General features: G+C 28.6%; 1 protein-coding gene across 1 annotated transcript in view; it reads left to right on the top strand.

Moving 5' to 3' along the window:
- Positions 1 to 23,088, top strand: part of Zir (dedicator of cytokinesis) — a 102,237-nt gene that overhangs the window by 39,889 nt on the left and 39,260 nt on the right. Inside the window, exons 16-25 of the mRNA XM_075362981.1 lie at positions 742 to 901; positions 4,196 to 4,317; positions 9,975 to 10,078; positions 11,456 to 11,576; positions 12,497 to 12,665; positions 15,174 to 15,332; positions 16,290 to 16,522; positions 18,424 to 18,596; positions 20,745 to 20,881; positions 22,411 to 22,587. Of these exons, the coding sequence (XP_075219096.1) occupies positions 742 to 901; positions 4,196 to 4,317; positions 9,975 to 10,078; positions 11,456 to 11,576; positions 12,497 to 12,665; positions 15,174 to 15,332; positions 16,290 to 16,522; positions 18,424 to 18,596; positions 20,745 to 20,881; positions 22,411 to 22,587 (1,555 nt within the window). The remainder of the gene's footprint in view (positions 1 to 741; positions 902 to 4,195; positions 4,318 to 9,974; positions 10,079 to 11,455; positions 11,577 to 12,496; positions 12,666 to 15,173; positions 15,333 to 16,289; positions 16,523 to 18,423; positions 18,597 to 20,744; positions 20,882 to 22,410; positions 22,588 to 23,088) is intronic.

The raw sequence follows: 23,088 nt of genomic DNA, 5'->3' as shown, positions 1-23,088 counted from the left end.
TTAAACTCTTTTGTATTTCAGTTAATTTTCTTACAAATAATCTTTTCTTAAATGCAACAATAATCTTTTAGCTTTAGTATTCTATTTGTTACACCTGAGAAAGGTACTATATACCGAAACAGCTGTTGTGGTTTTTTTTTTTTAAATAACTTTGTGAAATCTAATAACACATTTATTTTTCTTTTGTTAATTTTCTTGCATCATTTTTCTTTGATTAAAAGTTGCTAATCAGTAATTGTTTTAATTTTGTCACTAATTATTATTGGAACATAGTAGTGAGTGTGTACATATATGACAAAACAGCATCATCCTACTTATTGTCAAGACTGTTTGTAAAATTGAAAGAATAATAATTAAATTATTTATGATCAAGTAGTAAATATCGTAAAGAAAGAGTTTCTGTGCAAATTTGTGAACAATATTTTTAATTATATATTTGGCTTAAACTTGTGCCTTATTCTCTTCTGTCATATACCTATGATGGGTTTATTAATCCCGTTGAGTTTTCTGTACACTCTTAAAGAATGTTGCCATAAAATTGATTTAAGGCCATACTGTACTGAAACTGTTAATGAATTTCAAACTGCACAGTGATAAATTGTTATTAAATGTACTAGGGAAATGTAGAATGTAATTTCACAATTTCAAAAATTTTGATTATGATTTTTTGCCAGTCTTTAAAAAAATGAATACATATTTAATTATATTGTTATTGGTTTTTTAAAAATTTATTGATTTCAGCCTACTGAATCTTTCCAATGCAAAGACTGAATCGCTAGTTAAATTTTTGCCTTTAATATTGGATAAATTAATTGGATTTTTGGTTAAACCTCTTTCAATTCCAATCAACATCAGCCAGACCATTTTCCAGGCTTTAGCTCAACTTGTAAGAAACATAGCTGTGAGTATGTAAATAAATAAATTACATTTGTTAGTTTTTATTGGGTTTTGAAAAAAGTCAGTTAAAATTAGTTTTATAAAATATGATCTTATATTCTTATAGTTTTATGATCTTATAGTTTTATCTTATATGATCTTATTCGCATGTTTCATATTTCTTCATGCATATTTGTATCTTGTTGAATTAATTGATTGATTAGTTAGATATAATAATTAAGATGAATTGATTGGTAAGTATGTCACTCAGATGGTAAAACCATGTGGTTATCAACAGCCTGATGTTGGATACTATTAACTTCTCAAGATTTCAATGTCATTGCAAAGAATAACAAGTGTTTGATGTGATTGGTTTCATAGGTGCATTTGTAGTTGAGCTGACTGTTTTGTTATACATCAGCATCCCTCTGAAATATAAGTGATTTTTAACCCTTTATATGACAGTTTCACCTTTGCATACGGTACAGTAGGAAATGGTTGAACTGTAGATATCATTACTCTCAGAGAAAGCAACTCTGACTGGACTTCTTGGATTTCAGGTGCTGTACATATGTCACAGTCATACAAAAAAGATTGAGACAGACAAAGTAGAGTAACAGATTGATGCATTAATGCTTTTTCTGTAATTCATCATATTTATTGGTTGCACTAAATAGTGGAAGGTAAATAATACAAATAATTTAGGCTAATTGCAATGAAAATCTGTTTCACAAGTATTGGCAATGGCAAGAGACAAAATTTTGAAAAAGTCAGCTGGAGTGAATTTTTAAGGATCTATTTTGTAAAATTGTAATATTCAGTAATTTTCACTATTTTAAAATGTTACTGTAGAAGGATGGGGTGAAAAATTCAAACCTCACACAGAGATGGCGTTAGTACACTAATTTCTCGACGGTGTCGCATGATTCCATTCTTCATCTTGCTGTAAGAGTTTCAAGTCACTGTATCACTTAGTATACTATTTACAGTTCATTAAAGTGGAGAATAAGGTTGTTTTTTGGAAAATGGTAAAAACTGGAAACTTGTGCTGTGAATAAATATTTTTTTCGGAAAGGCCGAAGTGCAAAGGAAATTAAGCAAGAGCTTGATACAACATTAGGAGGTTCTTCTCCAACAAGTATAACAGTTAAACACTAGGTTGCAGAGTTTAAAATGGTTCAAACATGCACTAGCAATGAACCACTTAGTGGACACCCTTCTGAAGTGACTGCATCAGAGATGATAGAAAAAGGGCATAAAATTGTTTTGGTAGATCAACGAGTCACAGTGAATGAGTTAGCAGAGTCTGTAGGCATATGAACAAAATGCATATACAGTATTTTGCACAAACATTAGGGCATAAACAAGCTGTGCACTAGATGGGTAACTGAGCTTGCTTATGCCCTAACAAAAACAGTGCTGAAAAAACATTCAAGTGATTTGAATGAACTTTTTAACCATCTATGATTTTTATCCAGAGGATAAAATAGATGGTTATTTTAATCATAGATTATTATTTTAGATGGTTGTTTTAATAGATGGTTATGGATAATCATCATTGATGGTTATTTTAAGGAGTTGGATAAATTGACGTACAGGACTGGCATAAGTGCTCTTGTGGAACAATGGGCTAAGTGTATAGACCTTAATGGTGACTATGTTGAAAAATAAATCAAAATGTACCCAGAAAAATGTTGTTTTCTTATCCAGGCCTGGAACTTTTCACTCTGTCCTCATAGATAATGAGTCTACCTCAGTAAGAATTGTGAGTACCTCAAAACTTTTTTGTCATAGTGAATTGTCATTATTAACAGATTTTATTTTTATTTTCTCAGTGAATTAAAGTTCAGGGATATTATTTTATAATTATGAATAATTCCATGTAACTTTAAAGGCTGTAATGCAGTACTAGTTTCTTCTTTAATCAGTCATTTGGCTGGATTGATGTTATTTTTTTCTGTTCTGATGTTATTCTTTCATTCCTTTCGGCTTTCTGCTAATTTTAACCCTTCTGCCTAATTTTAATATTCTAAATTATGTTTTCAATTTTGTCTCACAATAAAGCATTCTGTTAAAGATAAGATCTCAGGGAAAATCTAAATGTGGAGGAATAAACAAAGCAATAAATAAAAAAATTAGTTTTATAAATAATTACATTTTGCTGTTAGGATGCAATTTGGTAAACTGTTTAGCAAGTTTTGTACAAATTATAAATAACTCCTCCTTTAACCTTACTTTCCTTAAAAATTTTAAATATTGTATTCTAAATTATTCCTGATCTTCTCCTATTTACTAGCCTTTTCCATATCTAAAAATTCCGTTTAGCTGGTGTTATTCTTCTTCAGTTTGCCTTGTAAAATTAATTTTCATGCAGATATGGCCTCTCTTGTACCCGTTTTCTCGGAGACTGAACTGGTCTTTATTTAGTATACATCTTCAATTTACTTGTAATCTGTTCAAATAAGAAGTTTTAATGTTAAGCTGGTAATGAAGTTATTCTCTCACTTATCCTTGCTTTCTTCAGTGTAGTAAGAATTACTGTTATAATTTTCATTCTGATGATAATTCCCTAGTCTCATAAATTCTACTTAGTTGTAAAGTCAATTCAGTTCTGCTTCTCTTAAACAATGTAATAACTCTGATGGTAAATATCATCTAACTCTTCTATCTTATTTTTCTTTTAACATGGTGTAAAATATTTTTAAAATAAAATAAAACAAGAGATATAACTAAGTAATTCAGATGGCTTATTTTGTTTCATAAAGATTTGGTTATTGCCAATATTGTACATTTAAATTTTAAATTAATGTTTTTTCCTTACAATGGAAACAAGATGCATCACACTGTATGTGATATATATTTCCAGTATTGTTAAATCAAGTCATAATTTATAAAAATAAAGCCTTGTATAACCAATAAAACCTGTTTAATAATAAATAATAGGTTAGATATCAAAAGATGATTGCCATTCAGGGAGTTCTGTTTAATTAGTGTAATATTATGACATATGCCACTGATCTGGGTGGCCATTAAACCTGGAGAACATTAAAAGAGCTAGATATTTGAAAACCTGTGAAGAAAATGTTAGGTGTGAAAATTATTTTATTTTTCTTACTGGCTTGCTGAAAATTAATATTTACATAATTTTTCTCCCCCTCTTTTTTGCATATTGGATACTTAGAAACTGTTAAATGTGAAATCAAATAAATTAATTCTCTATTTAATGTTTAATTCAACAAAAAAGCAATCTCTTGCATTTCTAAATATAACAGTAATACTTGATGTAATGAAAAATTAATTTTATTCATTATTTTTTCAGGCTTTACAGGAAGGTTTTTCTGATTTACCCGGACGTCATGTGCTTCTTACAACATATATCACATACCAGTGCACTCTGCCACATCCCATTTGTAGCGATGATAAGTTACAATCACATTTAAGGTAATCTTCTAAATGTTACATATTACTTGTTACAGATTATTACTAATAAATAATTAGAAATATTGGTAAAATATACCAAGTAATATATTTATATTGGTAAAAAATATAATATACCAACAAATATAAAAATATTGTACCAAATAATATTTTTATATTTGTAAATTATTAGAAATGTTGGAACTAATAAACATTGGTTTTTGGTTAAAACCAAACTTGAGTTTGGTTGTATCAGGGACACATTCCAAGATAGCACAGAGGATCCTTTAAAATGATGTCATTGATTATTGAAATAAATATGTCTTTCCTGGAAATTAATTCAATTTGTTTATTAATTCATATGGTGTCTTTGTTTCAATAATCAATTTTATCATTAGAAAACTGTAATATGTCATAAATTAATATCATACCTCTAGGACCTGGAAATCTGACTATAATCTTTCATTATTATTTTTGATTCTAATGTTTGTGCATAGCTAAATATTTAAAAGAAATAGAATAATATGAAATATTAGGGAAAAAATATTGGATAAAATTTCCCCAGCACTGAAGAATGTTTTTAATTTTTTTAATTTTATTTCCTAACTAAAAACTGTTTATTTTGTAATAAGATTATTTTGTAATGTATACTAGTGGAGCATATGTGAATCCAAAATGACATTAAAATGTAAATAGTGTCACTTTATTTAAGATCTATTAATTATTTATTTTGATTAAATATGTGTTACTTATTTTGATCTATTAATAAATTACCATTTAACCAACTTTGAAACTATTCTAAAATAAAAATGGATGTATAATATAAAATTAATATTTTATGTTATATTCTTAAATAACAAAAAATAATAATACGGATATGACATCAAACCTTTTCCATGTTTTGTGATGCAATTTTATACACTATATATCACTAGTGTTATATATAATGTTATATATAGTATATAACAGTAATTACAATTTTATGACACAGTTTTAGTTGTTTTTTTTGCCATAGTAGACTTAAAAATGTATCCAAATTCAAAGCAACATAGAATTTTTTGCCAATACCTTTCTGCAGACACTTGACAGGTACCTTGTATCTTTTGTTGTAAAATTTTGCATCATCTTGAAAGTCTAGATTTACTGGTAAATAGAATTTTTGAAGAAAAAGACACATATCCTGTGCCTTTGTTTCTTTACATACTAGAACTCAAAACAAATCACAAAATAACTAATTAAAAATATCCAGTTAAGTAAATTGTGCTGATTACTTCTGTAAAGTAGCAACAAGATTTATTCTGTGATTAACTGGTCATTTTCATTGTCACTTGCTACACTCCCACTATCAAACAATTCCAACAGATTTACTGATTTTTCATGAACAGAGAAATAATTCATCATGAGATACCATGGTCAGGTTTGGTAAACAAAGAGATGCATAGGTTATGACTATCAAATTCCTACTGATAATATCATAAAATCAAAATTAAAATTTATAATATGTTTACAAAGAGGTTAGAAAATAAAAAAACTACCCTTATTGAGATGCACATAATTTATCTGTTGTAGACAGTGTAAAAATGGTGGTTAATATTTGAAGATAGGTACCTGTTTTCTGGGTTTACAATGCACAAATTCAAACATATGCAGTGCCCATATTTTGTCACCAGTGGGTTAAAGTTTGTTACAGGTAGTGAGGGCATTTCTCATAAATTGATTTTTGTTAAATCTTTGTTATAATTTTGTTTGAAAATAATCTTTTTAGACCTATTTGGAATCAATGCAACACTTTCTTTACCCTTTCATAACTGTCATGTTTTCCTTAATTCCATGTAATATATTGTAATTGTAATATTATTACTTAATTCCATTCCAATGTAATGTAATATAGAAAAAATTCTAAAATTGTGAAAATAGAAAAAATCAAATAAGTGCTCATATGTAAATAACTGATTACTATTTTCTATAAAAAGTTGATTAATCCTTTTAATGTTTTTTCTTATTTTAAGTATTATTGAAGATAAAATCTTGATATCTGAAACGCTACAGATTATTTGTTAATGAACACATTTTTTCTGCTGGTTGATGCATATCTTAATGTTAATTTTTCTTCAAATGAGTGCTGTGGCAGTTATCATTATTATACAGTATGCTTCCGATAATCTGACACATATCAGGCCGCCCTGGTGTTGGATTACTGGAATTACTCTAATTTCAATGAAATAACTAACAGAAAGCATTATGTACTTTCATATTCATTTATTAATTTGAATAACTGATGTAATTTGATTAAGAAAATAACAATAATACAATTGACTACTTACTTAACAGAAAAATTCTGGTCAGTAGTCTTTTTTTGTTTTTTTTTTTTGCTTTAATGGACAGTTTAAAATTATTTTCTTGTAAATGTTTTAATGTTAAAATATCATATTATGCTAGTATTTTCTTCAGCCCACATGATACACACTTAAAATGCACTCAAAGTATTTTTATGACCTTCAGTACTAATTGAGGGTGAAGGGGGTTACGTTTTTGCTGTCATCATCGTCTTCGTCCTGATCCAGCACATCTTCAGTTACCTCCTTGATGGTCATCAATTGATAATTTTCATCTCCAATTCCGGTCAGCCATTTATTTATGTTATCTTATGTCAGTCCTTCTGAGTCGTCCTGACTGCACAGTTGGGCTAGCGCCTCCATAATGTCATTTATTTCAGCATCAGGACTGAAATCACTACGTTCGGATTTTGTTGGTACTTGTTCATTTTCCACTGGTTTTTGGGCGTTTTTTTGGACTGATGTGAAAAAATGTTGCTTACCGTTTTAGTCGTGTTTAGTGTTGTCTCCAGAGTAGTTCCCCTCTGATTGCACACACTTATTCCAGCGCTTCTGCCATTAATGGTAACATTTCTGGAACTCATCTTCTGTAATATCCTCCAAGACCCTCGTCACAGCTTTATGAACATCTTGTGTTGTTTGAAAATGGTGTCCCTTGACCGCCATTTTGACTCTTGGAAATAGAAAAAAATCGCACGGAGCGATATCTGGTGAATAAGGTGGCTGTGGTAGTACTGAAATTTGTTTTGAGGTTAAAAATTGCTGTACTGACAGAGCAGTATGGGATGGCGCATTATCGTGATGCAGAATCCAATTATCAGCAATGTTGGCACGGACACGAAGAACTCGTTTACAAAGTCTTTCTAGAAATATTGGTTGACTGTTTGTTCAGGAGGCACCCACTCTTTATGAACAATTCCCTTGGAATCGAAGTAGCACACAAGCATGCATTTCACTTTTGACTTCAAAAGTGGACACGTGCGCTTTTTTTGGTCTGGGTGATCCCTTTGAGCACCATTGCGAACTTTGGCGTTTTGTCTCTGGATCGTATTGAAAAACCAACCTTCATCACCAGTGATAACACGGCTCAACAAATCTAGATTGATTTACGTTTGCTCTAACAGATCGACTGCCACATTTTTCCATGTTTCTCGCTGTCGTTGTTTGAGATTTTTTTGGGGACCATTTTTACACAAATCTTTCTCATACCAAGATCTTCAGTTAATATTAGACGAACCGTTTCTCGATTGATGTTGAGTTCTTCTGCAATCATTTTCACGGATAATCCTCGATCAGATCGTACAATCTCATGCACCCTGGTCAAGTTGACATCTGTCTGTGAGGTTGATGGTCGTCCACTGTGGTCTTCTTCTTCAACATTCGTTTTGCCTTCACTAAAAGTTTTATGCCACCGAAAAACTTGAGCTCTTGACATACCCTCCTCTCCAAAAGCTTTCTGAAGCTTGCTATAAGTTGTCGTCGCGTTTTCACCCAATTTAACGCAAAAAGAAATGGCATACTGTTGCACAATATTTTGCGGTTTCATTTCTGTGACGAGAGACTGTGACAAACACGTGTTCACTTATTACAGCACAACTCACAACTGAGCAGTTGCATCAATGTGCTGCTTGGACTAGAAGTAGCTTATAGACCAAGGTCAAAGATGGTGTGCCTAAGCAAGCTGCAGGGTTGCCACATCTTGCAAAGAAAAATCAGTCTCTAAACTTACTTTATTGTCGCACCTCGTATATGTAATAGAGGATGAGGTGGGCAAAGATTTTTTCAAGAAGCAGGAATCTTTTCCCATGGTTATGCAAGTTCAAACATGATGTCTTTAAGATTTATTTCTTTTAAACATTTTAAAATAGGTCTATTTTCCTATTTACTCATTATGCTTTACAATACACCCATTTTGTAGTTTGTTTTAACCATCTGAATTACATTTTGATCCATTGGCTGAATGATAACTGTAACATTTGGTGGAGGAAATAAGACACTGATAAATCCATCTTTACTTTTTAAGTCTTCCTCATCTGGGTGCCCCGTACAGTTGTCTAAAAGTAACAATGCTTTTTCTGGTAGCTGCCTTTATTTAAAGAATTTTTTTTACTTCTGATATGAACTGCTCGTTAAACCATTCAAATAATACTTCCCTTGTCATCCACGCTCGGCTTTGATTTTTATATTTTACAGGAAGTTTTATGTTTTTCAAATACCTAGGATTTTTGGATAACAAGCAATTGAAGTTTATGGATACCACAAGTGTTTGAACAAGGCATAAACATAATTGTTTTTCGATATTTTGCAACCTGAAGTGCTCTTCTCAACACAATGAATGAATGTTTTTTTCTGTAGCTGCCTACACAATAGCCCACTCTCATTGGCATTATATGCCTGGTTAGGACTAAGATCCAACTCTCGGACTGTCATTATAAATTTTTCTTTATATGGCTTGACTGTAGTAAAATCACAAGAAAGTTTTTCACTTCTCAAGTTTTTTTGCACTTCTTGAATTCGTTGAATCACTCGTCACTTATGAATAAATCTTCTTTCTTCATTGTTTCTTTATAAAAAACGTAGCCTTTTTTTTTATGATTTCACCAGAAAGAGGAGTGTGTTTGGAATGTTCCTGAATAAACCAAGCATAAGGATAAAGTGCATCTTCCTTTAACAGGAATGTGTCAGATTTTAACATTTTCTGATCACTTTTACCACTGATATTATCTTTTACAAATATTCATATTTTTACCCGATTTTTTTGCAAGTCATGAATTGTTGCTGTCCAATTCTGTACTGTGAAATCATGTCACCAATTTTTTGGTTTTTGTAAATTCTTGTAAGAATTTCTACTTTTTGAAATAAACTATATAGCATGATGTGCTTACATTTTTGTGGTTTTGAAATCTTCAAAACTAAAAACAACATAGTATACTGTTTAAGATGTGGAAAACTGAACACTTTTTGGCGCCACGTGCTCAACTGCAGACATAGCTAATGATGTTGTCAGCGACAATCAAAAGTACTGTATTGTAATTTATTAGAGTATTCGATGTAACCATGGCTTACTCACTTAAAACATCATATTCACCATCAGCCACGACATCTCTGCTAATCAGTTGTGACAGCATAGATAAAAGTTGGAAGTAAAGAAAGAAAGAAAAAATGAGTGGCATTACACAAATTGCCTCAGCAGTTAGATGAAAAGTGTCAGATTATTGGATGTGTCGGAATAAATAATGTTAGATTATTGAGGGCTGACTGTGTAAGTTTTCATTTGTTCACCTACTAAATTCATTATTGTTTACTTGTGTTCATTCTCTTACTAATAAAGATTTTCGTTTGTAGAAGCAGCAGCAATCCAGATTCAATAAATGTTTTAGGATTACAATCAGATTCAGAGATCAGTTCCTATTCAAGAGGTCTGGATCGTGCTTGTAGTATGAAAACAGGTATTCGCGTAACATTTCTTTTGCAACTATGTTATTGTTTGAGTTTAAGACATGTAACTTGTAACAAAAAAAATTTGTTTAAATATTTTGATTTAAGTAAAAATACAATTTGAAACTTTAATTAAAAAATATATATATATATATTTTTTTTTTCAACTTATAAGATTTAATTGGTGAACTGCATATAGCTAAGTTGTCATTTTATACTTTTGCATTTGCATTTCATCAGTAATGGATTATGTTATTATGTATAAATGTAAGATCACCTAAGATGCAATACCATCATACTGCATAGTCTAGTGACATGCAAAGTCAGTTGAAATGGTAATCTTGTCTATTCATTCACTGTTCAGTGGGTCCTAAACTGGACAACTTATTAATATGCTTGCAGTATGCTATTTCATGCTTGCATTTAAGTTATTAATTTACAGTTATTGTCTTACAGAGTGTAGACAAAAAACTAACAGCTTAATCTGTATTTAATAAACTAATAGAAACTAGTCTATATAGGAACTTTGGTGACAAATAGAATATGTCACAAAGTTAAACAAGGTTGGTTGCTACTTCTTTTTGTGTAACTAAATATTATTGATAGTGTGTAATTGTTAACAATCAGGAATAGTTAATAGCAGTCACTGCAGTTTTTTTTTTATAAAGCAAATATTAACTGAGATAAAGTTTATTTATGTTTTTAAACCTTTTATCAAAACAACTGTTTGTCATCCTTGATTTTCCATTATAGCAGGGTATAAAATGGAGCTAATATTTTGTTTTAATTAAAGCATAAAGTGATCATACTACAAAGTCGTTTTAGAACATGCAATTTTGTTTTGTTGATATATAGCTATTACACATATTGAACTCCATAAAAATAAATAGAGCAGAATAGGCAATGAAAATTAAACAAATCTTTAAGGGGTAAAAAATGATTTTGTAAGCTTAAAATACTGTACATGATATTTTACTAAAAAAGCAATATTATTTGAGACAAATGGTTTAAAACACCATTCAGGAAATTGGATTAACATCTTTTTTATAAAAAAAATGACACAGAACAAATATTATGGTACTTTTAATGTTTTTCCTGTTAAAAACATTTCAAATTTTACTCACTAATAGACGATAATTACTAACTTAGTTGTATGAAAAAATTCTTCTTAATTTATTGTACTGTGATAATTCATTACTTTAAAAAAAATATTTTTCTGTGGTGTTAAAGGCGTTCACTTTATGAATTATCAGATTTTTAAATTGTTTGCATACATTTAATTGTTTAATTTTAATAGTTAGTGACGTATTGTTTACAGCCATTTTGTACTGATGTTAATATGATTATGGATTGTGAAATACAGATGTTTGTGTTAATTTATAATACAGGTGCGTGTTCTGAGAGTTATCTGTTCAAAACAAGCTGTTGTAAATTAGTACATGAAGAATTGGCACTCCAGTGGGTTGTAGCTAGTGGAACAGCTAGGGAATTATCCATGGCAAATGCATGGTAAATATTATTTTGTTTCCTTTTATGTATAAGCTGTTGCATTACTTTTATATTTTGTTTCCATTTTTCTCTTATTCTTTTTATGTGATTCTAAGGTGCTTACATACAAATGAAACATAGTTTTTGTTTTTATGTTTTTAACCATGTTTCTGCAGGTATCTAGTTAACTGTAACTTACGTTTTATCAATGAAAAAAGATTAAATGTTCTTGGTTTAATTTTTGGTTTATTGAGTAAAAAATGAAAAACTTGTTCAGTAAAAAAATGGATGTTATTAGATTATTTTCTACACTTTGTCACATTTAAAAATGTTAATTTTGAACTCCTTCTATTTCTGTTTATTTATTATACACATTCTAAAATTTTGTTTTTATCAAATTCTTTGACACAATGAGTTTATGTTCTGCACCACAAATGTATAATTACTTTAAAAATATATTTCTGTTATTTTATATTTTATTTTTGTGTGCATTCAGTCTTTGATTTTGATTATCAATACTTTTTTTAATTCAATATATTTAGTATAATGTAAAGGAAAATTAATTAAATAAAGTTATTTGTTATGAAAATTTTTCTTTGAATTTAAAGTTGTATATATTGACTTAAAAAATTATTTCAGTTTAAATTAAATTTCTGTTTAATTGTAAATGATTTATTGCGTAGAGGTTTTACTTTCTACAGTATATATGATATGATATTAATTAACTTGGTGTGGCTAAAAAATCCCTGAGGTTTGTGGATAATGTACAAAAGATTTAAAAAAACATTCCATTATTTAAGTTTATATTTCAGAGTATTGTTTGAAGTTAGTTTGCAGTCCACCTTTGAAAATTAAATACAATTGAAGAGGGCATAAATGTAAAAATATTTTGTTTTATTGAACTTTTAACATATTAGTTAAAAGTATTTAATTATTTTCAGGTTTTTCTTTGACTTAATGGTGAAAAGCATGCTTGAACACTTAGAAAGAACTCAGAGTTTGGACATTCCTCGAAAGCTAAGGTTTTCTGAACATTTTACTGATGATGTTTCAACACTGGTCACCACATTTACTTCTGATATAATTGCTAATTATAACAAAGATCCTAAGGTATTATCATAGTTAATATAATTCTTTATTTTTGTGATTTTTTTCCATGACAAAAATTTTACAAAACTTAAAAAAATGTTAAATTGAGTAAGTTTGTTACTTGTTGAAATGTGAGTGGAGAATGTGTAAACAAATATAAAAACAAACAGAAAAAATTTTAATTCATGCAATTTTAAACTATACTTTAAATAAATATTGAGTAATGCCAGTTAAAATTACACGGAAACAACAGCAGAACTACCTGTACGTTGCTTAAAACATTTTGATATGAAGTAAAAACAAAAAATTACCGGTGTATTTAAAATTTGCTTGGATTTGCATTAAGAATTATGATCATCATGTGTTATATTTTCAGCCCAGTTAACAAAACAATTTATGTAGGTAGCCAGGAACACTCACTTGACCCTCATTAAGGTGATATTTAATAACAATTTTAAAACAAAAATATCTTCACTCTATCTCGGTAAACTTTCATAGAAAATCCAGTTACACATTTGTGATTATTTTCTGGCAGTTGCATCTTAAAATTTTATGTTGACTTGTTTTAACTTTTCTTGTTGCTGATTATATTCATAAGTAATGCTCAGTAATATTATTTAAGTATTATTTATTTGTATGTATTATGTAACATAAAATATTGTTTACAAGCAACTGATAATCAGGATACCCTTAAATGTATTTCTATGTTGAAATGTATAAAGTTGCCTAATTGATCATGTATATTTTGTTTTGCAAGTTTGTAATATTAATAATTACAAATATTGGTTTAAGATGTTTTTAAAATGTACTTTATGTACTTTGTAAAACAAATTTTACAGATTTTGGGGAAGCATAGGAAAAGTCAAGAAACTAACGAACAGGTACTTACGCAAGTTGTACATCATATAATTATTTTGTACCTTGTATAAAATTAGAAGTATGAATAATTGACTTCATCTTATATCATTTAAAAAACACTTTAATGATTTATAAAAACACCTTGTCATTTTTTATGATTCTTTAAAATATATCTTCTTTAGAAGTTTTTGTAAAAATTTAGCCATCACACTGCTGAATATTTTGAAAAATACTTTAAATAATTTTTTGTTTAAATCATTCAGCACTGAAAATGGAATAAAACCTATTAATTTTCAATGCCAAAAAAAACTAAATTTATTTTAATTTAAAGTATTTTAAACTTCGCTCATAACATTTCTAATTAGTGAAGATGTTTACCAAAGTTACCAAGGGTTAAATAAATATTTATTTTATTCAGACTGGTACATAATTATACAGTATATTGATCAGTGTATAGATAAAAACTTTTGACTTGTGTTTGGAACTGATGTAATCAAACTCTGTACTTATTTATTTCAAGATTATGTATTTGAAAGTTATTTTTGAACATTCCAGTATTATTAAATTCGGTTATACTTACATTGCTTCTAATTAACATATATTAAGTTGTTTGTACTATTCACATAACATATAATATGAAATTGTTTACTTATAAGTTTGTTATCTCTATTTTTCTTAATGTTGCTGATGTTGTTTTATTGGGAAGCAGAAATCTCATACAGAAGTGTATCAGCCATAACAGAGATGATTTTAATTACCCAACTTTTTGCTGGAATTTAAATTATTTTAAATATAAGCGAAATCGGTTACAGATTGGCTACTTCAGAGAACTACATTTAGTTGGGTTTACTATCACTATAATATACATAATATAAGTTAAACTATAACATTCCTCTGAGTGCCCAGTCTTATTCATTATCCAGAAGAGAACTGTCAGTCAAAATTAAAAGAAAAAATATTTATGAAAATTGTTTCAAATTTTACTTGTTTTAATTCTTCTCCTGTGAAATGTTTTATTAAAATTCATCCCAGAATGTAAGTTTTGAAAAAAAATATGTCCATGAGATTGGTGAAACATTCCAGTTTTATATTTTTTTTTAATTTTCTGTGTAACTTTTACTCAATTCTATTTGCTTTAATTTTCATTACTTGACATTTTTTAATGCATCCTGAGCATACAGATTGAAAATAGTTTTTCCAAAAGTAGGATTTTTTCTTTTTTAAACACATACCGAGTCAGTAAATACCAAAATCGATTATCATTTAGTGATAAGGGACACTGGTAAATATTTCAACTTAAGAAATCATTGATAAGATTCCAATCTTATAAATTTCTGGAAATTAATTAATTAAAATAAGAGGTCTAATTCAAGTTTTGTTAATACAAATTATGTCTTTCAGTGTGTAATTCTGTTTTAACATTGAGTTTTTGGGCTTAAATTGAAAAGGTATTGATAGTATATAGTTCGTAATGGTGCTTCCTATGAAAGATTATTTATTAGCATTACTCTCTTAGCAGTCAGGAAATAATTTTTTTAATTTATCACAAAAATACTTAGTTGTATTATGCTTTATTGTTATTCTTTGTATTTATTTTACATTCCTCTTACAAAATTTCTCTGTATTTTAATCATATTTAAATTATGAATTTTTTGTTTTCCTTTTTTTCAGCTTAGCAACTGTATGAACTCTAGTCTTGCTTTCTTTTTATACGATCTCTTATCTATTATGGATAGAGGATTTGTGTTTATATTAATTAAAGTTTATTGTAAACAAATGTCTGCAAAAATATCTTCTCTTCCTGATGGTGCTATACTGTATAACTATAAGGTAATATTCTTCATTTTCCAGTTAATTCAGTCAGAGTGTGTGATGTGATATAATCTTATTGAAGTTATAATGAGAATTTTGTATTACATCTGTTTGTTACAATGCTAAATCTATTACAGTGTTTTAGTCATTAGCATCAGTTGACAGTCATCTGTTGTAAGTTATTAATTTTTATGAATTTTAAACAGGAATGTGAAAAATTGTTTGATTTTTAAATTTTCTCTATAAAATAAAATCGTAATTAGTTTTATTTTAATCTCATCTTATAACCTTTTTCTTATTCGCACATTTTTCTTTTTAATATTTTCCATTTCTTTTTTTTTAGAACATTCACTGCTTTCTTTCAAACTTTCACTGTTAAATTGGTTTATTTGATGTTAATGGAGATGAAATTATTTTGTTGAAGCATTTTCATGTTTAGAGAAAGGGCTCATGCCTTCACAGTGGACTTAAAGATATTGACGGGTATTTTTTCTATCCAGTTAAACCTTGATAACTTAGGAGTTGATGGTAAATAGTTTTTTTTTTTTGGCTTACTGGAATTTTTTTACTTTTAAGGTTACAATTCTGTTTAGTAAGTGATACAATGTTGTTCCGAGGATTATGTAAAGGAATGACTACAGAATTTTTTATGTAAACCGTACAAAATTAGCAATTGTCTTTAAATTACCATACTGTTTTAATGCCAGATGTTTAGTTTTATTGTTTAAATATTGCTTTATTCTTGGAGCTACTCTCTCTTGAAGTTTTAAGTTTTTTAAGTCGGTGATATTAAAAAAAAAAAAATTATTTGTAACAAAGAACTTATTTATTATATACTGTATATGGAGTTATGAACCTGTCACTTATTAATATGTTACTATAATTTTTATCAGTCTCTCTTTTATTTTTTTGTAAAATACTAGTTTAAAATAAGAAGTACTAAATAATTGTTTAATTGCTGATTGTTTGAATTAGCTGGACTTGCTGAGAATAATCTGTAGCCATGAACATTTTGTTGCTCTCAATTTGGCGTTTGGAACTCCATTTACATGGAGTTCTGCTCCAGCATCACCAACTCCATCTCAGGCATCTTCTACAAGCCAGGCTCGGGACAAGGCAAGTTATGCTGAATTGTCCACTGATTTTAGACAACAACATTTTTTGATTGGACTGGTTCTTACTGATTTAGCTGTTGTTCTTGATATGCAGTAAGTTAATTGTTCTATTATACTAATATTTAAGCTTAGTTTTTTGTTGTATAGAATAATTTTAAGTTTGTTTTGTTAGTTTTATTACAGTTTGCTTTTGTTTTACTTTTCTAAAACGATCTCGAGGTGTGTGTGTTATCTTGTTGATATAATGGACCACTATAGTTTCCTCTAAAATGGTTCTAGCAGTTAAGAAGGATTATTTATTTAATGAATAGTTGACTTTTATCTCAGTTTGCTTACAATTTGTTTGGTAATGCTACCTAAAATACATAATATATAGAGAAAATTCTCATCGTTATGTTGGATGAACTGATTTTACATTTTTCAGCTCAGTTGCCATTTTTATTAATTAATTTTTTTTTGTTAAAAAAATATTGTAGGATGTCAGGCTTTTCTCATTTATTTAATGAATTTTGTTCACTTCCTGTGTTTGGTGGTTCATTCATTAATGAGCCACTAAGTACAGGAGTAGTGTAGCAAATAAAGTATTTGCCATTCGTACTTTATTGATTAACATGTAAACAATAAATTGCAGTAAATAATAATCATTAATAATTAAAAAAATAATATATATATTTATTTAAAGACACATAGGTACTGGAGAACCCTAGTGAACCCTACTGTCTAAGGATGAACTTAAAAGAGCCAGCTCATATTCAGTAAGTTTGCCAAGAAAAGAAAGATTTTTGTCTTTGGAGAAGAACTTGTAGATCATTACATATATCTTGGCCAACAGAGGTAAACTGAAGATGATACAATGATACAATCAAAGAAATTGAACACGAATCAATCTTGGATGGCAGGCATTCGGGAGACATAACTGTGTTTTCAAGAAAAAACTCCCCTTTTACCATAAAAAGAAAGTTTTCAATCAATGCATTCTTCCAGTCCTTACCTATGGAAGCAAAACTTGGACATTAACCATACAGAAGCTGTCGGTAGCACAAAGAAATATGGAGTGATGTAAGCTTGGGTTACCAGGTGGGATAGGAAGATCTGTAAATGAATCAGCAAACAGACAAAAGTAAATGATATTATCGTGAAAGTTAAAAAATTAAAATTGCAGTCGGCAGGCCATGTAGCAAGAAGAACTGATGGCATATAGACTAAATTAGCCCTTGAATGGATACCATTAGATGTTAAATGCCCATAAAAAGACCAAAGGCTGGTTGATTTGATGACATTATCAAGTAGTATGACATTAGGTTGTACTTGATAATGTCATCAAATGTCAATAATGTCATTGCCAAATTGGCAAAGTTTGCACTAGACCATATTAGTTGGAAATATGTTGAAGAGGCTCTTCATCCTGCAGAGGATCAATAACAACTGAAATGATATATATAATATATATACTGTATATAAAATCAATATATTTAAGTTCTCTTTTCAAACATCTTTATTTGATGCTCCAATGGTTTCAAATGATTTTGGTTTTATAGTTGGAAAAAGTTTATATTTTCTGTTTGCTTGCTATTTTTTCTCAATTTTTCATGTTCTCACTGAAAATCACACAATTTTGATAAATTAGTGTAATATCTACTTCATAAAAATGTATGTAGTTGTTCTGTAGAAGAGGTGTTAAATAAGTCCAGAGTTTTCCTTTCTTTGCATATGTTGTTACTGGTACTTAATTATTGTGTTTGATAAATCTTATCAACTCTCATGCTATATATGTTTGGGTGTGTGAGATATAATTAATATATTAACTTACATTTTTCTTTGAATTCCTAGTATTCTCTTTTTATATGTCCCAGGTTATGTACAAGTATTTCATTTCGACCATGTGCATATATATATATATGTAGTTGTTTGTAATAACTATTTGTAGTTATATGTAATATGTATTTATTTGTTTTTTTTATTTACTGAGTAATTTTTATTTATTCATGTTTCAGAAACATGAATCTCCACATGAAGGCTGTGAATCTTATCAAGAATTTGATGGCTGCAGTAGATAATGATCAGAGGTTTGGAGAGCCTGAAGCAAAAGCTCGTGTTGCTGCTCTTTATCTGCCAATATTAGTTATCATTATGGATATGTTGCCGCAGTTATATACCTGGCACAGAGGTAATATATTACACAGCGGTAACAGTGTTATAACAGTTATAATATATATTTATACATATTACAACATAACTGTATAAATACAGTTATGTTAATATATTAAATATAACTGTTATAATAGTATTGTTACTTTTATAAGTTATAACTGTTAAAAATGTATTTTTTATTATTTAGAATAATTTTCAAATTTTACAAAATCTAAAACTTTCCCTAAGGATAGTCTAGGAATTAAATCAAAATAACAAATCTTCTTGAGGTGCAGGTTAGTTTAATAAAAAATTTTAAATAATAATAATATTGAGTTGTTTTCCCTAAATTTTTTTTCTTATTGCAAGAGTGGGCAATAACTGACAAATGCATAGCTGGTTATATCCTATGCCATGGTTTCTGTAGAAAGTAGTCAAATGCAGATTGCTTTGTATAGCATCAAGTAGAAACTGATCATCTTAATCTCTACCATTTTGGAGTTTTTTGGTTGATGTTAATCTGGTTTACCATATATGGGTGTACAAGATGGTCAGGATGTCTAGTGTGCCTAATTTCTTTATTACCAGTAATAATATTACCTTTAAATTTGTTGCCAGCTATCTGCATATAAAATGGTAATTTAATCATTGCTTGAAAGGAAGTACTTGATTGCTAATTCCTAAAATATTTTGTTGAAAATTGGATGGTGTTGAATATTGGTTTAAAATTGGGGTATGATATTCATGATAATAGTGATTTTTCTCTTTTAAATATCTTTTATTATATCTACTGCATTGAATTATGCTAAAACTGAATTACTTAAAGTATCCCTATATTTTTCTGCATCGATTTCAAATTGTATGTCTTGATCAACACAATTATTGCACGGCAGTTGGGACTTTATTATTTGGTAATATAATTCATGGTCAAAGGCCTATTGAATTCAGTTAAAATCAGTAAAATTGTTCTGGAAATGTTGGTAAGAATCCTTATTAATTTTTTGAAATATCTTCTGAATGAAAATAGATGTTTACCAATTCAAAAATAAAATTCATCTGATTATGAAAAAAATTATTACTATTTTAATGATTATTAAAATTTACTGTGAAAAGCTGCATCCAAAAATTTAATAGGCAGAGTAATTACATTAATATAAATAAAAATTATTATCCACAGGCCTGTGTTTCACATCAGTAGATTCTGATTTATTTACACATTTTTGTTTTTACAGTTTATTTTAACTTTATGAGTTTGATATGACTATTATCTTATAAAAAAGAGTTGAATATTGAAGCTGTATATGGTTTGAGTAGGTACTGATTACTTTTTCATGACCTGAATTTATTTTTAATTTTTGAGGTTTATAAATGAGTTAGAATTATGATTTTATAAAAAAATTTAATTACAAAATGTTGAGTGATCTTAATGTTTTGAGTCTGCTGAGTTTAAAAACATGGATTTTTTTTAAACTGTCAGTCTGTTTCTGTGTACAGGATTTGAACACTGAACTACTGGACTAACTTCATGTCATAAAATTTTATAGCACTTTTATGACATGCTGCAAATATTGTTTCTAGAGTGTAGCAAAATTCTTTATAAACCTGGTTATCATTTGAAATGGCTCAGATGATTTTAAACTTGAACTTGAAACAATTATTATAATTATTATCATAGATATTGTGTCTGATTTGTGAGAGGTGATGTACCAATGGAAATTTATTGCCCAATTTTATTCTTTAGTGGAAAATTTTTTTTCTGTTAAATTACATTATTTTCTGTTAATTACATTCAGTTATTACATTTTTTCTGTTATAATTCTGTGACTATTAAAGATTCACACAATTATTAGTTATTTTAACTGATTTTCAAAGACAAATTTTCATAACTTGTTATGCTATTTGCTTTTCATGTGTGATATGTATTCATGCATGAAAAATGTTCAAGTGACATAGGTTGTTTTATTATTAGGGTTTTTTTTTATATAACTTTTGTACCATCGATTTTTTAATAATTATATTGTGCAGAAAGTATTTTTTGTTATTAAGTTGTTATTTATATAAAGTTGTGTTTACAAAGGAATCATTACACAGTACTAATTAAATTATTTATGTTATTAAAATCTGCTTAGATTTTGGTGTTTAAAAAAAGTTTTAAAAAGTAAATTAATGCTTTTTCTATGTTCAGGTCGATCATTTCAGTCCATAAATGAAGAATTTGAGCCACAAACTGGTATAAATCAATCTGTTGCTATGGCAATTGCTGGTACATCCATGTTTGGAGTTAAAACAGCTCAAGTTGAGAGGTTCAGCTTGTTTCAGCAGGTAAATTTTAATTATTTGTTTCTGTATTAAAAGTAAAATGAATTTATAACAAAAAGTTAAAATTACTATGGTGTAAAAAGAAGTTTAAAGTTTCTAAATGCTGGAAGGAAAGGATTAATTTCAATTCCCTTTGTACCTTTAATTAGATGTTTGATCATTTTTACCTGCTATAAGTCTATTTCATGCTCTTTTTCTTCAGTGATATTACATTTTTTGTTAGGTATATTATTTATGTTGGTTTGTAATGAAGATACAACTAACACTAATAATATTTTTTTAATTTTTGATTAGATTAAACCAGATATTTTTTACAAGGAAAAGAAAATTTTATAAAAATAGAACACAAGTAGTTACATGAAAAATAGATTAAAAATTGTTTTTAAAAAAGTAATGAAGCGATGTATTCAGATTAATAAAAGGCATGTAAGTTCTTGAATTCTATTCATTTTCTTAAGTTCTACCTTCTTTGAAAATTACCATTTTGCATCAGTAGGGGTTGTCCTTCACTATTAATAATTAACAAATAAATACCATCACAAGGGGCTTACACCCATGAGTAAACTGTACTCTAAGTAGTGGTTTTACAGTGAACTTATCCTTTACAACCTGATAGATCTGTGTTTTCCTCAAATGTTACAGGAAATAGCACCTTTAAAATTAAAAAGCATAAGAAGGATATAATTCCAACAGCTAAAGCTGTGTTTAATGAAATGGTTCCCATAAATCATCAGAGTTTAAATAACACTCTGTTCAGTTTCAATAAATGTTTTAGGTATTTATTTTCTCGTACCACTGACCAATTATGACCACCTTTTCAATTATTCATAAAATATTTTATGTATATTTAAGACAAAATGTATGCATTGTCTCTCATTATTATTACATAGATTTTACTTCAAAATGTTATGTAACAATTTATGAATTTCTTAATTATAACTAAAAACGAATCCACATATACACTACACTGCTTTGATTAAGCCTATTCTTCTAACAGTTTGTGCCTGGTCATGTCAGCCATTATGAAAACTCAAAAAAGAAAAGGACGGTTTTCTCTTTTTCTTAAGTTGCAGGAAAAGTAAACCAAAAGCAAGCTACATTTTTTTTTTAATTTTGTTGAGGGAGTAGTAATTAAATAAATTCTTAATATGATATTATTATAATATCTATTATATTTTTCACTTATTTCAATACAGCCTCCTACATATGCCATTTACATTAAAAAAATCAGCTTGCTAGAATCAAAATTGGGTATCTTTAAGAAAGGATTAGTGTTATAAATCCATTTAATTATGTGCACAGATCTTATAGATACAGTAACTTAAGTAACAAAATAGATTTTAACTGAAACTAAAAATTAATATTATTTTGATGATTTGTTTGGTAGAAATTACAGATTTTTGTCTGTTTCTTAGATAAATTTTTCCATTTGCTTGGACCAAGTATATTTTATATTAATGATACTTTATAATCCATATTCTATTTTATTATATAAAATTTTAATCGGTTCTGTCTTTTATTTCTTCAATTAGGCTAGAAAAACAGGTTTGAGTGCTGAAACTACACGTAACCTGCTTATATGTTTTTTATGGGTGATAAAAAATATGGATAAAGAAGTTTTACGGCAGTGGTGGCTTGATTTACCATCTCAACGCCTCAGACAACTTCTTGAAGCTCTTGATATTTGTATTTCCTGTTTTGAATATAAGGTAATTATTTCTGATTTCATTATTTTGTAAGTGTGAGTATTGTTTATGTAGTGTCTTGATTGTACTTATTCCAGTCAGATTTTTATTGAGAATTAATTGATATATATATATACCTGTTCCAGACTTTCTTATGGCTGTGACATGTGAAAAGCACCTAAGATGAGAAAGACGGCATTTAAGTACCTTTCTTTGAGAGTGATGATTTTCACAATACAGCCGGCCCTCTTTGACAACCTTTGTGGCCAGTCGGCCTTTTTTGTGAACAGAGTGAAGGTTTCACTTGATGGATGATTATCATTTGCATTTCAGTGGACTTGCCATACTGATATGCAGCAGTACATTGGCTCAGTGAAAAAGGCAACAGAAAAACACTGCACTCCTCATTTTCCCTAGTAAGCATGGCATGGGATCTGTTATTCTTGAAAATTACTGCCATTTTGGGAATAAATTTTGACTGGTCACTTACACAGGCCAGGTCAGGTCACTTACAACCATTATGAT

Source organism: Lycorma delicatula, chromosome 4, assembly GCF_047948215.1.
Source record: "Lycorma delicatula isolate Av1 chromosome 4, ASM4794821v1, whole genome shotgun sequence".
NCBI lineage: Eukaryota > Metazoa > Arthropoda > Insecta > Hemiptera > Fulgoridae > Lycorma > Lycorma delicatula.
This window is presented reverse-complemented; position numbering and strand designations above follow the sequence as displayed.